General features: G+C 44.8%; 1 protein-coding gene across 1 annotated transcript; it reads right to left on the reverse strand.

The window, feature by feature from the left end:
* Positions 1-9,799: 9,799 nt before the first annotated feature.
* Positions 9,800-15,783, reverse strand: LOC117059938 (carboxypeptidase inhibitor SmCI-like). The gene is made up of 4 exons (XM_033171893.1): positions 15,542-15,783; positions 13,108-13,146; positions 11,300-11,479; positions 9,800-9,881 (listed from the first exon to the last, which is right to left on the reverse strand). Exons 1-4 carry the CDS (start codon positions 15,753-15,755, stop codon positions 9,868-9,870), a joined length of 447 nt encoding a protein of 148 aa, XP_033027784.1. The 5' UTR covers positions 15,756-15,783; the 3' UTR covers positions 9,800-9,867.
* Between the last annotated feature and the right edge of the window lie 744 nt (positions 15,784-16,527).

The raw sequence follows: 16,527 nt of genomic DNA on the forward strand, positions 1-16,527 counted from the left end.
TACCAAAGCTACCCCACTCCCCCCATGTTTATAGGGCAATATGCTGTTGTAGTGGAGCTGCAATGCCACTAGAGCATGCATAAAGTTAAGCAAAAAGTGCAAGTTCTTCGAGTTGATTGGGAAAAAAAAGATAAAAAGTGCCGGGGTTCGGTGCTGGAGCTCCCCGTGCGTGAGCTTAAGCTGCCCACGCACGAGGTACCAGTTGCGGGGGAAAAGCGGCCAGCGTTCCGCGTGCTTATGAGCACGGGCGCCGGCCAAGTCTCACAATCTGAAGGAAGCTGAGTAAGACGGAAAATGACTCCGAAGGTGCGTGAGTGGATGAATGCCTCAAAATAAAATAGGTGCCTCGAAAACTAATGGATGCCTCGAATCTGAATTGGAACTACTTGTAACCTCCTGCACTGTCATTTAGCAATAAAGAAAACCAAACCAAGGATGTTATTTAAGCATGAGATTTCTCTGGCAGAAATTAAAAAATCCTAAAACCTTTACCCTTTTCCCCAATTGACGACAGACACTGAATCTATCTTTAGTGGCTTTGGCAAAACCCGCATAGGCTCGTCTTCTGGCCCTAAGCTAAGTTTCCCTGAGCTCTCAGTCCCTGCGCGCCAATTCTTCCGCGATGCTAACTAAATAAAACTAAACCGAAATATCTTCCGCAAATCTAGCCCTAGGCTAAACCTAAAAGCCTAACTAAAACCTCACCGAAAGATCTTCCGCGAACTAAACCTGACTAAAAGAAACCCATCCAGCCCACTCCCAAAAACCCCTTAAACTAAACTTGACTCAACTGAAAGAACTAAAGAAGAACGTAAAAGAACGTGCCTAAGCGGGGAGCCTCAGCCTTTTATTTAGGAACAGGTATGACATCACAACAAATAATTCAACCAATAAAACCACTGTTGCTGCCCTCCAAAAAGGCGGGAAGCAGGATAAACGTTCATTGATAACTTTGAAACATTACCGGAACTACAAGTTAAAGGCGGAATAATCCTAATGGCAAAATGACTCTTCATTCTTACTTTCACTTTCACTTTTAAGTGTAAGGATACGAAAAGTAGTTCTTAATAACCATTAAAATAAATAAATAACCGCGGATCTTTAACGGATCCACGAAGTGTATTCCGACAAAAAAGTGACTCATTCTTACCATACTTTTCACACTCCTCGTAGCATTCGCTGAAAGAATTGAAATTGTTCTCGTTGCTTCCACATCCACTAAATATGAACATGAAACATCTCTTCCTCTTGACATTATAATAATAGCGCAGCTCACTAGAATAGCAATCTCCGAATGCAAATGGCCGCTTGCATTTTAGAGGTAGCTCTGGAGGAGGAGGAAATGGGGATGTGGAAAGCTCACACATATATAATATAAGCTCTTCTACCATTGTAGATGTAAATCCTATTTCAAAGTAAATCCTATCTCTTCCAAGTGGGCAGTGACAGGAGCCCTGGAGTGGCATGCAGTAATGTCAGGTGTTGAAAAAGACCCCACCCGTCTCCCAGCCCCTTCGACCCCAAGATTCTGTATCGGGGTGCCAACTTGAATAAAACATTGGGGTAAGTCCTGCCCCACATAATCAAAAGACATGGCACACAGAGACCATTTGAATGGCAATCCCCATCAATTATGGGGGGCCTGGATCTCATGGTTTGTATATCCTATGTTCTGGATGTGTAAACCATGAAATGCCCTCGTAGGGTTCCCTTCTCTGCTCCCAAGTCCCACAGAATAAGGTGGCAGGCTGAGGCAGTCCCTTCTCATCATCTTGCTGCTTATGTCCTGTCTCTTTTGTCTCTCATATTTAGAGGCATCTCCCCCACTCCATTTCTGTATCATGCTGCAGACAGCCATAGGAACTCTTACCTTTGTTCCACTCAATTAGCCTGTCTAGTTGAAGTGCTGTGAAAAGGACAAGGAGAACAATATTACTGTACAGAACATTTGATGTGAGTGTGAAACAGCTTAGATACAGAGTTTTACAGGGAAATGAAAAAAGGACCATTGGACAGCTGAAACAATTACTGGTAGCTAGATATTAATTCAGGAGCTACAGGTACTCTTTCCCATCCAGTTCTTAATAAAACATTGTACTATCTCAGGCATAGGCAAACTCGGCCCTCCAGATGTTTTGGGACTACAACTCCCATCATCCCTAGCTAACAGCACCAGTGGTCAGGGATGGTGGGAGTTGTAGTCCCAAAACATCTGGAGGGCCGAATTTGCCTATGCCTGTACTATCTCCATTAAACATTACACTTTTCCCATCACCTTCCCAAAGCTGGGCAAGCACTAGGTAGGCTTTGGGAAGGATCTGGTAGGACTCTAGGACCCTGTCAGACAGAGCCCTAATGCCTCCTTCACAAAGCAAGTTAGGCTTTGGGAAGGAGGTGGGTAGAAGGCCTCTCAGCTCAGTTCACCCTGTGCCGGGAAACGGGCCACACTGCCCTAAAAACACCTCTGCTGATGGCACAGCCAATAATCCAACAGGTAGGTGGGCTAGAGTTTCCCCATCCGTAATCTAAAGTGTGCTGCTTTCACTTCTAATTGTTTTATTTATTCAGAGAGTACTGTAAGAACTAAGGGCAGGGATAATAATAATAATAATAATAATAATAATTATTATTATTATTATTATTTTATTATTTGTACCCCGCCCATCTGGCCAGGTCCCCCCAGCCACTCTGGGCGGTTTCCAACAAATATTAAAATACATTAAAATATGGAGATGCTTACATTCCCCTTATTACAGGGTTAACACCTCCCTAGGCAGCTTACAAGAATTTTTGGGTCCCCTCTGAAGTTGAATTTGTGGGCCATGGGAGTCCGTAGGGGAAGGGTGTGGAAAGTTGGAGTCCCCATATGTTGCTGAACAACAACAACTATTAATATCTCCAGCATAACATCACGAGCAGCAGAGAATCAATTCAGTACAACGCTCCCTAGAAACACAAGGGAAACTTTTAAAAAGATTTTCACTTCAATCATTTGATTGTTTTTAAGGTTTAGGGGAAAGGGGGAGGGGAATTAAAATTGTCCTTACCAGACCGTTGACACTCAAAAGCACATTGGTATATGTCTAGGAAGTTGTTTCCATTGCCTCCGCAACCACTGTAAATGAATTTCATGCACATTTTGCTCTTGACATCATAGTAAAAATGTGTAAGGAACGACTTGCATTTTCCATAATCCGGAGTGAATGTACATTTTTTAGGTTTAGTTCCTGGAGGAAGGATGGGAAGAGGAACAGTCATATATACCATATATGTTATCTCATCTTTTGAAGCACAGAATATAATACCATTTGAAGACATTTGTGAACCCTGTTGGAAAAACGCTCTGGGGAGACGGCGAACTCCCCAAGATTCCGGAGCGTCCTCCCGGTGGCCCTCTCTAGCTGGCATGTTCCTTCAATCCAGAGTGCCAGTAATCTGTGACCCTTTTCTTATGAAAAGAGCATGCAGGTCTTCTAGCATCATGCAGCAAGAAGAAAGACCCATCTGTAGTTCTAAACTACTTTATTTACAGTCTATATACAGAGACTCCATAATCACATCTGTGTTCTCCGAACAAGAGTACAAACTGCGACATGACAGAAGTGAAACTAACTTGTACAATAACAAAACTTAGGTGGAAGAGATAAGACAGACTTCCGGTCCCACACTCTCTCAGACACTCATGTGATTTACACTAATCACAAAAGTCCTGCTGAAGTGTGGGAATACACTCCGTGGGTGCGCTTGCACCTGCAATTATTTGTACCTGTTTAAATGTCAATTATGTGCACTATTTAACGTATACTTCCGAGTTAAAGCGAAAGTGAAAGCAGGATTCAGTAGGCGTCTTGCCACTGAGATCCCTCCGCTTAGACTTTTTGGCTCCAAAGGTTTAAACTTGTTAATGGTCAGTTAATCTGCTTCCCGCCCTTTTCAAGGGCAGCAACAGTGTTCTGATTGGTAAAAGTATTGATCATGACGTTGTCTGTTCGTTGTCAATAAAAGGCTGCGGCTCCCCGTGTTGGGCAGATAGTCGGGTGTTTAGATGGAGTAAGGAACGGATAGGTTAGAACGAGGGTTGGTTGGGTTGGTTGGGTTAGAAGAGCGTGCAGGAGGTAGAGAGAGATAGATCGCGGAAGATATGGCGGTAAAGGGTCAGCTTGTTTAGAAGATTTTAGAGCGGACAAGCCCAGAGAAAAAGTTGCGTGGCAAGGTAGAGAGAGAAGAAAAAGCCCACGCGGGTCAGCCAAAGCCATCAAAAGAAACCATGGTTGTCTGTCTTCATTTCGTCTTAGTTTAATTTTTTGCAGTTTATTAGCGCTTTTATTTGGTCGCAGTTTTGGCCACTCTTTATTTAAGTACTTTGCTTTAGGGAACAACTTAGGAGGTCGCAAGTGCTTGCAGATACATCTACGAGGCACTTATTCATCCGAACTACTCACGCACCCTTCAGATTCAGCCTGGCGGACAACCTTCTTCACGGCGCGGTGTGAGTTAAGCTCCGGAATTACCGGCCGTCCCATCCACAGGCTTGGCCGGCGCCCGGACAAGGACGCACGTGAGACGCTGGCCACAGATCCCCCAGCAACTGGTGTCCCGTGTGCAGTTGACCTTGTCCTGCACGCGGGAAGCTCCAGCGAAGAATCCCCGCACTGAAGCAGCAGAGCATATATAAAAATCCTAACATCTGATATCTTCTCTACCAAGTAGCCAAAGATGAAGCCTACACATTGGGACCCAAGAGGCATACACATTAAAGAGCTCAATCTGGAGTCCAGTTGTAGAGTTCAGTGGTTGTCCCCCCCCCCCATAGCCTTTAAGAAGACTGCAGCACTTAAGAACAATAAATTCAGTGAATGTCTGTGGGGTCACACTGACAACGAAGCTGTTGCACCTCCCCCCACCCCCCGCTCCGAGGCACTAAAGGCAACAGATTCCCAAATGGAATGTGTTAGTTGCTGTCGAATGCAGTGCATCCATAATTCTCAAGTCAAATGTAGAATCAGCTGCGACTTTGAGCAAAGTTTGCTATTGTAATCCAAACTGAGATCATGAAATAATTTATATTTCCTACCCCATGGGATGCTAGACCAAGGGCTTTTTAGCCATATTGACTTCATTTTCTTTAACATTCAGAATGTCTCTCCAAAATGTGTTGCCTGCCTCATGCTCCCGAATTGGAGCTGGAAATTTTCCTAGAAAGGGCACTATGAGCTCATGTGATGTTGCCTGTGTAGACACTGTATGTTTAAAGCAAATTATGTTCTTCAGAGAATCCTGGGAACAGTAGTTTGTTATGGGTGCCGTGAATTGTAGTTCTGTTGGCATTGTAGGCCTTGGGGTGGGGGTGGGGATCCATGTGCTTTAAGTGTATGGTATAGAGGCAGCCATTGTTTCCAAGAGGAAAAAAATATGGGTTCTCCAATGTCATGATTTGGGGGCATTTTTTAAAAAATTTTTGTAAAGCATTGTTTCCTGAGACGTTTCTGGATTTGTTCAACAGGAACTGTACTTCCTAGTCTCTGAGAGATGTTGCTTTTACCTTTAAGAAGTTATAGAGTATAAAGAAGGAAATGATTTAAAATCACGGTGAACACTTCCTATTACTGTAGATTTATGTGTCAAGTTTTATAAACTTGAATTTATAAAACTGGATTTGTAACAAAGAAGGGTATGCCTCCCATTATCACTAGTAACAGTGTGGTGTAGTGGTTAATAGCGGTAGACTCGTAATCTGGTGAAACGGGTTCGTGTCCCCGCTCCTCCACATGCAGCTGCTGGGTGACCTTGGGCTAGTCACACTTCTCTGAAGTCTCTCAGCCCCACTCACCTCACAGAGTGTTTGCTGTGGGGGTGGAAGGGAAAGGAGATTGTTAGCTGCTTTGAGACTCCTTCGGGTAGTGATAAAGCGGGATATCAAATCCAAATCCAAACTCTTCCCATTATCACTAGTTACAGGGCAGACTCAAGGCCATAGCCAAACTATTATACCACTTTAAACATTCATGGCTTCCCCAAAGTACATTGGGAACTGTAGATTATTAGTGGTGATGAGACTTGTTAGGAGACCCCAAACCCCCTCCCACAGCAACAGCAAGGTGGCTTGGCTCTTAAAGGAGGTCTCCTAACAACTCTCAGCCCGTTGACCAAGTTACACTTCCCATGAATCTTTCGTAGAAACCATGGCAGTTTAAAGGGAAATAATACTGCTTTAAAATGTAGAGCACAGATGGGACCCTATGTATTCATTAGGGTGAAAGTATAGAGGCAAGGATACAGGCAGGCTGAACAAAAGGTGAAAAAGCAGAGCATTTCTCTGAGTCTCCCAGAGTCAATGGTGACTTACACATGCCAGAGAACTGTCACCATGATGACGCCCAATGCCCAACCTGCCCAACCCATACAATCTGCATGGGATTCCTAACTTGCAGAGAAGCCCGGCATATATATTAATAATAATACCGGTAACTTATTATTTGTACCCCACCCATCTGGCTGAACTTCCCCAGCCACTCTGGGCTGCTCCCAAACAAATATTAAAACAATACAGCATTAAATATTAAAAACGTCCCTAAACAGGGCTGCCTTCAGATGTCTCTTAAAAATAGGATAGCTGCTTATTTCCTTGACATCTGATGGAAGGGTGTTCCACAGGGTGGGTGCCACTACCGAAAAGGCCCTCTGTCTGGTTCCCTGTAACCTCACCTCTCGCAATGAGGGAACTGCCAGAAGGCCCTCGGCGCTGGATCTCAGTGTCCGGGCTGAACGATGGGGGTGGAGACGCTCCTTCAGGTATACAGGACTGAGGCCGTTTAGGGCTTTAAAGGTCAACACCAACACTTTGAATTGTGCTCGGAAACGTACTGGGAGCGTATTGCACACTTGATGCATAGAAGGGCCAGAAGTCTTACCTGAAGAGAAAAACCCCTTAGAGCAAGGTGCCAATATTCCCATGATAATGACCAGGAGTGTAGTGCACTGCATGTTGATGTGAATATTCAGTGCTGAGAGGAACCTCTTTATATAGTATTCAGTAGTGAATTGGAGGGAGATAACCATCTGGACATTGGACATAATTTTTTAATAGGTAGGGACACTCTGAGGCACCTCTGCTTAGATCAAGGTAACTTCCTGCTTGCAAATGAGGACTGCTCTGAACTAGGGACATAGAGGAACTATCTATCAGGTCAATCAACGTAAACTTGGCATTGCCAGAAAGAGTTCTGTTTCAATTAGATGGTGATACAAACCCACTCTGCTGCCTCCTCCTTCTCTAGGCAACTGTACATCCTGGCACCTGATGACAACCAACAGGGGATTGTTGGGGGCAGGTAAAGTCATGCCTTCCAACATTGTTGGGTAGAATTCCTAAGGCATTTTGGGTGCAGGAACCCATTCTTTTGTCACCTTGCTCTGCAATGCTTCATGTGGATGCCCTGTACGCTGGGCATGTGTGCTTGGTTGAACGCAGGAAGGGTGGGACTTGGTGTACTTGCCTCATTCATGGTCCACGTCACTAGTGGCAAGGATGAAGAATTTCAGTCCTTTTTGTGGGGACACAGGTGAGGCCTGATATTTTGCCCAAGAGCAGGAAGGGAGATGATACCTCCCTGAATTACTGCTTGGAATAATTTGATCTGCTTGATTGGTTCAGTTATTTGATTATGCAGATCACCTGAGTTCTTATTGCTACAGTGGTACCTCGGGTTATAAACACCTTGGGTTACAAACACTTTGGGTTACAGACTCCGCTAACCCGGAAGTAGTACCTCGGGTTAAGAACTTTGCTTCAGGATGAGAACAGAAATTGCACGGCGGCGCGGCAGCAGCGGGAGGCCCCATTAGCTAAAGTGGTACATCAGGTTAAGAACAGTTTCAGGTTAAGAACAGACCTCTGGGACAAATTAAGTTCGTAACCAGAGGTACCACTGTATATTTAAAGAAATACCACCTTTTCCCATTACAAGGTGTGCTTTGAGTTTGCTTTGAGGGTGCAATGGCAAATGGTGTATTGGCATTTCAATGTGCAGAGAGGACATATTAACTGCTTGTGTGATCTGCTTCTTCTTCAGGGAGTGAAACCCAGTTGAGACGATGGTCCTGGGACCTTTGTCAAGGGGCAATGCTGAAGTCCCCTTCTTTACTTGAGTCTTCCTTATGCAGACTAAGGCCTTATCCACACTTCTTCTTTCCCACCTGCTTTCCTCTGGGGAAAACCACTCAATAGGAGCAAACAGCAACTCAGGGTTTCTCCAGATTGATGTTTGCTCCAATTTAGCCCTAAAGAGAGGGTTTTCCCAGGGATAGGAGCAGAGCAAAGGAGAAACTGCTCAGACCCATTCTTTCTAGGCACAAGAGAAGCAGAAGTGTGGATGAGCCTTTAGCAAACACTAATATATATGGAAACAGTTCTCAGTTTTACTACAGCAAAGTGATTTCTCTTGCCCTGAGAATATTTCTTGGCAAAGTGTTAACACAGTTGAATTATGGTGGAGAAATCTTGGGACTAGCTAAGTCAATGGTAAACTATTCAAAACAAATTTCTCAAAATACCACTTGGTTTATCCACCTCTGTTCTGGAGCTTTCCCTGTGAAAACCTGCTCTTTAAAGCTCAATCAGAGCAAATGTCAATCCACGGAAAGCCCAAATTAATGTTTGCTCCAATGGAGCACTAAAGAACAAGTTTTCAGGGGGAAAGCTCAGAGCAATTTACACACACACACACACACACACACACACACACACACACACACACACACACCCCTGCTTAGGTACAGAGCTTTTAAACACTGAGCAAGGCAAAAGTTACGTGTGGATGAGCCCTGGAACTATTCCAGTACAGTTTTATAATTTCATGGCTTTGCTTATGTACAGAGCTGTCAACCTTCCTTTTTTTGCATTGGGAAATGGCCATAGCGGTCCACTTTCCCTTTTTTTGCAATGGGAAACGACGCTGGAATAAGGGAATTTCCTGCAAAAAAGGGAAAGTTGACAGCTATGCTTAAGTACTATTTTGAACTTCCTAATATGGAGAATTTTGGAATTCTTGGGAAAGGTTTTATGGAGCAGCTACAATCATATAGGGAGACTACTTGGTTAGCAAATTGTTAGTTTTTTATATAATTCCCCAGGTTCTTACAGCAGCTCTTTCCATTTAACTAATCTGAACTCACCTCTCCCTTTGGAGGCAGATAGATGGTGTATTCCTCCGAACACTCCATATTAAGGTAAAACCTCTTTTTGATTGGGAGTTGCTACCCTGCTTCAAATAATCTTGCCCTGGTTTAAAAGATCATCAATTATTATTCTCCCCACATTCACACTAAGGATGTGTGGACTTTAAGACATTTGGGATAATAATAATAATACTCAAGAAACACAGCCCGCAGGATGAAGAACAGGTGAGTTTATTGGCAAGCATGCAAGAATGAAGCCTTTAGATGAAGGCATAGTTTTGGGGGGATGCACATCCTGGTTTCCTCTGGTGCTGTTGTTCCATAGGACCCAATGAGATGGTAATGAACCTGAAAATAGAAGAGGCCAATCCCTGCACAAAGACTCAATGTGAACTTGAAGAAAGAAGTGGTAGGTAGGAACAATTAAAAGTGGCGGTGCAGCCGAGACCCATTTCCACCAAGATGAAACTATACTTTGGGAGCTGTTTAGTTGGCGGGGATGCTGAGTTAGTGCATGGTACAAGTTTATAAAATCAGGCATGGTGGAAAGAAAAGGGGGCATATGGCACATATACAAGCCACCCACTATTTCGCCTCCTACTTCTCCAATTCAAGGCGGGGGGGGGAGCAAAATGAGATTATAGAAAAGGACTCACTGTTGCTCGCTTGCTGACTCTCCCTCTAGCAAGGTCAGAAATCAGATGCTAAACCAAAGAAAGGAAAAGCTCATTAAGGTCAGGAAATACTCTCTGTTGCTCCCCTGCTTGTCTTTGAGGAGATCTGCCATTCAGCAACACAGCTCTGAACACGCTCACAACCAATGAGGTACAGCCACAAACACATAGAGGGATGCTGTGGCAACTGAACCACCAAATCACCTTGGGATTAGTTAAAGCTACATCATATATTTAAAGCACAAGGCTTCTTTCAATGAATCCTGGGGACTGTAGTTTATTAAGGGCCCTTGGTAATTAGAGCTCTCTGAGGGTTCACCCTTCACTACCCAGGATTTTTGGGTGGGGTGGGGAGTCATGATGTATAGCATCTATACAGCATAAATCATAGTAGTAGTAGTAGTAGTAGAAGAAGAAGAAGAAGAAATTTGAATGTTCATGCAACCTCTTTATTTGCTCCTCAATTATTGTCTTAAGGCCATAGATTTACAGGTACATGTATGCGGCTACTTGAAATTTCTGCCTAGAATAACCACTAAAGACTGTAAGCATTGTGTGGAATGTACTGATATGAGTGCCACAGATCACTATGGAATTGTACATTACCAATGTGTGGCACACCTTGGCACATCACCAGGTCATTCTACTAATCTTTGTGGGGACACGGGTGGCGCTGTGGTCTAAACCACTGAGCCTCTTGGGCTTGCCAATTGGAAGGCTGGCGGTTCGAGCCCATGTGATGGGGTGAGCTCCTGTTGATCTGTCTCAGCTTCTGCCAACCTAGCAGTCTGAAAGCATACCAGTGCAAGCAGATAAATAGATACTGCTGCGGCAGGAAGGTAAATTGTGTTTCCATGTGCTCTGGCACTCGTCATGGTCTTCCATGCACCAGAAGTGGTTTAGTCATGCTGGCCACATGACCAGGAAAGTTGTCTGCCGGCTCCCTCGGCCTGAAAAGTGAGATGAGCACTGTACCCCATAGTCGCCTTTGACTGGACTTAACCGTCCAGGGGTCCTTTACCTTTTTACTAGTTTTCAGAAACTTTTAAAAAATTGATTATTCATTACAATTCTGGGCAGACAGATTCTTTTGTCAAGGGGAACAGTGCTCATCTAGCTTTCTGGTGAAGTAGTAGCTTGCAGCAAAAAGATACCATGTTTCTTGCAACTGCCAACCATTTTGTGGGAGGTTGTTGTTGCTTTTGCCTCCTCCGCCCCCAAATCCTTTCACATTTTTTCAACGAAATGCATCAAACAGAATGCACCTTTCGCTACCTTCATCCACAACTCAAAGGCTATTCCAAGAAACAGAGCTTCTCCCTCCCTCCCTCATGAAGTGAGGATGTTGAATTAATGCAGTTGGAACACAATCATTGCATACAGGTAAATAACATTCAGAGAATAATTAAAGTTCTCTGGGAAAGTTCTAAACATTTCTGTGTCCTTACCATCGGCTGCACATGCCCAAAGGCATTCATTTTCTGTCTCAAAGTTATTCCTGTTCCCTGCACAGCCACCGTAGTTAAACGGCTTACAGGTCCTGCTACTGTAATCGTAGTAAAAGCGAGGCAAGTCCCTGTCGCAGGATCCCACGTCTAGGGGTTGGTCACAATAATCAAGCAGAAAGGCTGATATTGCAGGAGGGAGAGAAGGACAAAAACAAGGTTCATATCTATTACTTCATTTCTTGAAGAAAACAGAATTTGAAGGTTTCGTGCTTGTGGTTGCAACACCTGAGATGATCTCAATGACAATTATGAAAACTCTGCCCTGGGATCCAACAGCCACATTGACAAGAGTGGAAAAAGCACAGATGAAAGAGACCAGTTGGACTTAAATAGGATGATATTATGCCTTCTGAGATGCCTCAAGGCAGATTTAGCACACTATCACAGAAAATGTACCAACAGCCTTTGATTTGGTGCAGCCAAGCTTCATAGAAAGAGACAGATCAAGATGTGAAATGAGAGTCTTGGGTTTCCTGCCTGTCCTTAATGCTATCTGAGGCAGTGGGGAGAGTGGGGCGTTGCCTCACATCCCACCCTGTTTGCTTCAGGGAGCCTCTTTCCCCTTCCATGCCCACCTTCTATGGTATAAGTAAGGCGAGTCTTGCTTGCTACGACAGGTGAGGAAGCATGGTGGGCAAGGAGATCAGTAGAAGGACACAGCAATAGGGGCAGTAGGCTGCATACTCGTACACTGCTTCAGATACTCTTCCACTGTCAATGAATAGGCCCTTGAACCTAAGAGGAAGGAGAGAAGTATGGGGTTTCCTAAGCTTCTTGGGCCGAGAGACCAATATGTAGTTTGGGGAAGAAAAGAGTGAGAAGTGATTGGCTGAGAACTTTGAGTTCAGAACTGAATGACACATGCAGAAGATAACTGTCCTCTTGGGACATGATCCTGTCTTTCCCCAATCCATAAGTTGTGCAACTCATGGTAGCCTCTTCAGAGTGATGACAAACCCAGTGGTTGAGTACAGAAGGCAAATGAACCAGAAAGTGGCTTCCAAGTGGAGCCCTCCTCCAGTGGTGCAAATCTGCTTTCCTCCAGGGAAAACTGCTCTTTAGCACTCCAAGCAAATGACAATTTGGGGGTTTTTTTCCAGATGGACCGTTGCTTTGATTTAGCACTCAAGAGTCAGTTTCCCCTGGGAAAGGAGCAGCACAAGGGGAAAAGCACTTGGACCCATGCAGGGAAGGTGAAGATCAAGCTGAAAACTGCTTGGACTGGTGTTTTCTAGGTGTGGACTAGTCCTTATTCTGAAATGCCACTCTCTGCCTCAGTCAACCCCATGAGAATTTATTGGACTGCATGAGCATGCCTCGGGATTTTAGCTGGGCTGCAGTAGCCCCTGCTCAGCTTAGGGCAGTGATGGCCAAACTTGGCCCTCCAGCTGTTTTTGGACTACAACTCCCATCATCTAACAGGACCAGTAGTCAGGGATGATGGGAATTGTAGTCCCAAAACAGCTGGAGGGCCGAGTTTGGCCATCACTGGCTGTAACGGATGTGCATAGGCTGTATGCTTCTGGCCAGATCCCATGGTGTATTGGGAGGAAACAAGCCCTCTAGTTCTTGGATCCTGGTGAAAACTGCTAAGAAGTAAAGACACAGTGAAGAAGGAACTTCCTTAATAAGGCCTTAAGGAACAGGCTGAATCAGAACTAAAGAAAGCCAGCAGGAGTGGAAGGCAAAATGCATATGAGAGTCAGAAGGGAAATGCCATGGAACTTTTACCTTTACTTGGCCCTTACCTTCAAGCATATCAGGATTTATCAGATGTTCGGGTGTTTCTGTTATAAGGAGAAGGAGAACCATGTAAACCAAATGGCAGAAATGAGAGACTTTTCAGGCTGCAATCACTCCTGAGCAATCTAGACTAACTCTTCACCCCAATTGTTTCTCCATTTGATCCTTTTGCATGGTTCTATATGATTTGTCGTATTTTATGCATTGTGACTTGCCATTGTTTTTATTGATTGTAGCTTAGTAATTCTTTATCGTAATTGGAAAGTGTGAACTGTTTAATTATTATTTACTGATTGTTAATTTTACACTTTGCTATTATATTCTATTGGATTATTGAATATTGCTTTATTTGATATAAGTTGACTATTTTAAAGCTATTGTGACTTTCTTGTATTGGATCAGGTTGCTATTAGGTGTGTGATCTTCGCTGTCTATTTTGTTGTTTCTTCAGCTTGTAAATCGCCTTGTGGTTAGTAATGCACAGTGGCGGAGGAAGGGTCCGCACTACCCGGGACGGCGAAAGGAAACGCCCCCAGGGGCACATTGTGACGTCATGGCGGAGTGCCGCCGCCGCTTCCGCAGCCCCCTTTTAAGCTGCAGAGCGAAAAAGCGGCGCGTGGGGCTGCCGAGCGCTATCGGTGGCTCCCCGCCGATCGTGCACGGCAGCCCCACAAACCGCCTTTTTGTTCTGCGGCTGAAAAGGGGGCCGCTTGTCACCCCCATGCGCCGCCCTGGGAGAAACGGGGCGAGCAGCGGCGCATGGCGGTGACAAGCTGTGGCCCCTTCCACCATTCCCCACACTCCGCCGGTCACCCCGGGAGCAGCGCTGAACGGACGGGGTGCTCGCTCGGCCGTGCACTGCTGCTCCCGGGGCAGACAGGGTGCTGGGCAGCGGGGCTCCCCTTGGGGAGTGGAGGGAGAGGCTGCCGCTTGTCACTCCACCCCTCCCCTGGCACCCGGGGCGTAGCGCCCCCACCGCCCTCCCCCAGCGACGCCCCTGGTAATGCAGAAACATGGTATACAAATTAAAAGTGAAATGAAATGGATGTTAGTATCCTGGAGCTCAGTTTAGGACCCATTAATCCAGGGGTAGGCAACCAAAGGCCCATGGGCCGGATGCAGCCCAATCGCCTTCTCAATCTGGCCCATGGACAGTCCAGGAATCAGCATGTTTTTACATGAGTAGAATGTGTCCTTTTATTTAAAATGCATCTCTGGGTTATTTGTGGGGCATAGGAATCCATTCATATTTTTTTTCAAAATATAGTCCGGCCCACTACATGGTCTGAGGGACAGTGGACTGGCCCACGGCCAAAAAGAAGAAGAGTTTGGATTTGATATCCCACTTTATCACTGCCCTAAGGAGTTTCAAAGCAGCTCACAATCTCCTTTCCCTTCCTCCCTCACAACAAACACTCTGTGAGGTGAGTGAGGCTGAGAGACTTCAGAGAAAAGTGTGACTAGCCCAAGGTCACCCAGCAGCTGCATGTAGAGGAGATGGGAATCAAACCCACTTCACCAGATTACAAGTACACCACTCTTAACCACTACACCACACTGGTTTGTCTGGAGGGCCAAGTTTGTCCACCACTGCTTTAGATATTTGTGGGCTAAGGCTTTATGCACTAATGCTGGCTTCCTCAACCTCAGACCTCCAGATGTTTTGAGACTACAATTCCCATCATCCCTGACCACTGGTCTCGCTAGCTAGGGATCATGGGAATTATAGGCCAAAAACATCTGGAGGGCCGAGGTTGAGGAAGCCTGCACTGTTGTTGTTGTTCAGTAATTCAGTTGTGTCCGACTCTTCGTGACCCCATGGACCAGAGCACGCCGGGCACGCCTATCTTTCAATGCCTCCCGCAGTTTGGTCAGACTCATGCTAGTCGCTTCGAGAACACTGTCCAACCATCTCATCCTCTGCCGTCCCCTTCTCCTTGTGCCCTCCATCTTTCCCAACATCAGGGTCTTTTCTAGGGAGTCTTCTCTTCCCATGAGGTGGCCAAAGTACTGGAGCCTCAACTTCAGGATCTGTCCTTCCAGTGAGCACTCAGGGCTGATTTCCTTAAAAATGAATAGGTTTGATCTTGTAGTCCATGGGACTCTCAAGAGTCTCCTCCAGCACCATAATTCAAAAGCATACTATTCATAGTAGCTATACTACTGAATAATGATTAGAACTTGTCTCATTGAAAAGATTTCTCGGTCTCAATGCAACATGGTTTGCGTACAGTGCCAAAGTACTGGAGCCTCAACTTCAGGATCTGTCCTTCCAGTGAGCACTCAGGGCTGATTTCTTTAAGGATGGATAAGTTTGATCTTTTTGCAGTCCATGGGACTCTCAAGAGCCTGCACTAGAGCATGCATAAAGTTAAACAAAAAGTGCAAGTTCTTTGGGATGATTGGGGGGGGGGGAGATAAAAAGCGGCTCATTCTTACCATACTTTTCACACTCCTCGTAGCATTCCCTGAAAGAATCAAAATTGTTCCCGTTGCTTCCACATCCACTATATATGAACACGAAACATCTCTTTCTCTCGGCATCGTAATAATAGCGCCGCCTACTTCCTTTGCAGTCTCCTAATATTAATGGCTCTTTGCATTTCGGAGGTGGGTCTGGAGGAGAAAAGCAGTATGTGGAAAGCTCACACATACCGTATTGGCCTGAATATAAGCCTCACTTTTTTCCCGACCATGAAAAGTTAAAGTGCGGCTTAAATTCGCTACCTTACAAAAACTGGCTTTTGCGATATCGCTGCTGAAACAGACATACGTTAAAACGGAACAGGTGTGAGTGCCTGTGGAATTTTAAGGCAGCGGCTTATATTTGGGTGCGGCTTATATGCAGGCCAATACGGTATATAAGCTCATCTACCATATTAGATGTAAATCCTATTTCCAAGTCCTGCATCTATGGTTCAAACTATGCTGAGATTATCTCTTCCAAGTGGGCAATGACAGGAACCCTGGAGTGGCATGCAGTAGTGTCAGGTGTTGAAGAAGACCCCTCCAACAGAAGTAATTTCAATTAAAAGGATAAATATGGAAGGGAAATGGCCGACATATAGAGATCTGTTGATAGAAAGAGAAGGGAAATTAAAACTTAAGGTCTGTGATAAGATATGTTTATGACTGGCTGAAATATCATCAATTAAATGAGGTTTTTTTTTTAAAGAAGATAACAAGAAAGGATTTGGATATACCATATGTAGATTTAAAAGAGAAATTGTAGAAGATAGTAACAAACTCTTAAAGAAAATGTATAATTTACTGTTAGAATGGGAGACTAAAGATGAACAGGTCAAATCTGTAATGATTAAATGGGCACAAGATATAGCACATAATATACAATTGGAAGATTGGGAAAAATTATGGAAAGTCACATTAAAATTCACTGACTGCATATTGTTAGAAGAGAATTACAG

This window comes from Lacerta agilis, chromosome 15 (assembly GCF_009819535.1).
Source record: "Lacerta agilis isolate rLacAgi1 chromosome 15, rLacAgi1.pri, whole genome shotgun sequence".
NCBI classification, from domain to species: domain Eukaryota; kingdom Metazoa; phylum Chordata; class Lepidosauria; order Squamata; family Lacertidae; genus Lacerta; species Lacerta agilis.

Coding starts and splice junctions, on each gene's coding strand:
- LOC117059938 (XM_033171893.1), bottom strand. CDS start 15,755: ATGTGTGAGCTTTCCACATACTGCTTTTCTCCTCCAGACCCACCTCCG. Junction 13,147..15,541: donor CGAGGAGTGTGAAAAGTATG/GTAAGAATGAGC, acceptor TCCTTATAACAG/AAACACCCGAACATCTGATA. Junction 11,480..13,107: donor AAATCCTGATATGCTTGAAG/GTAAGGGCCAAG, acceptor CTGCAATATCAG/CCTTTCTGCTTGATTATTGT.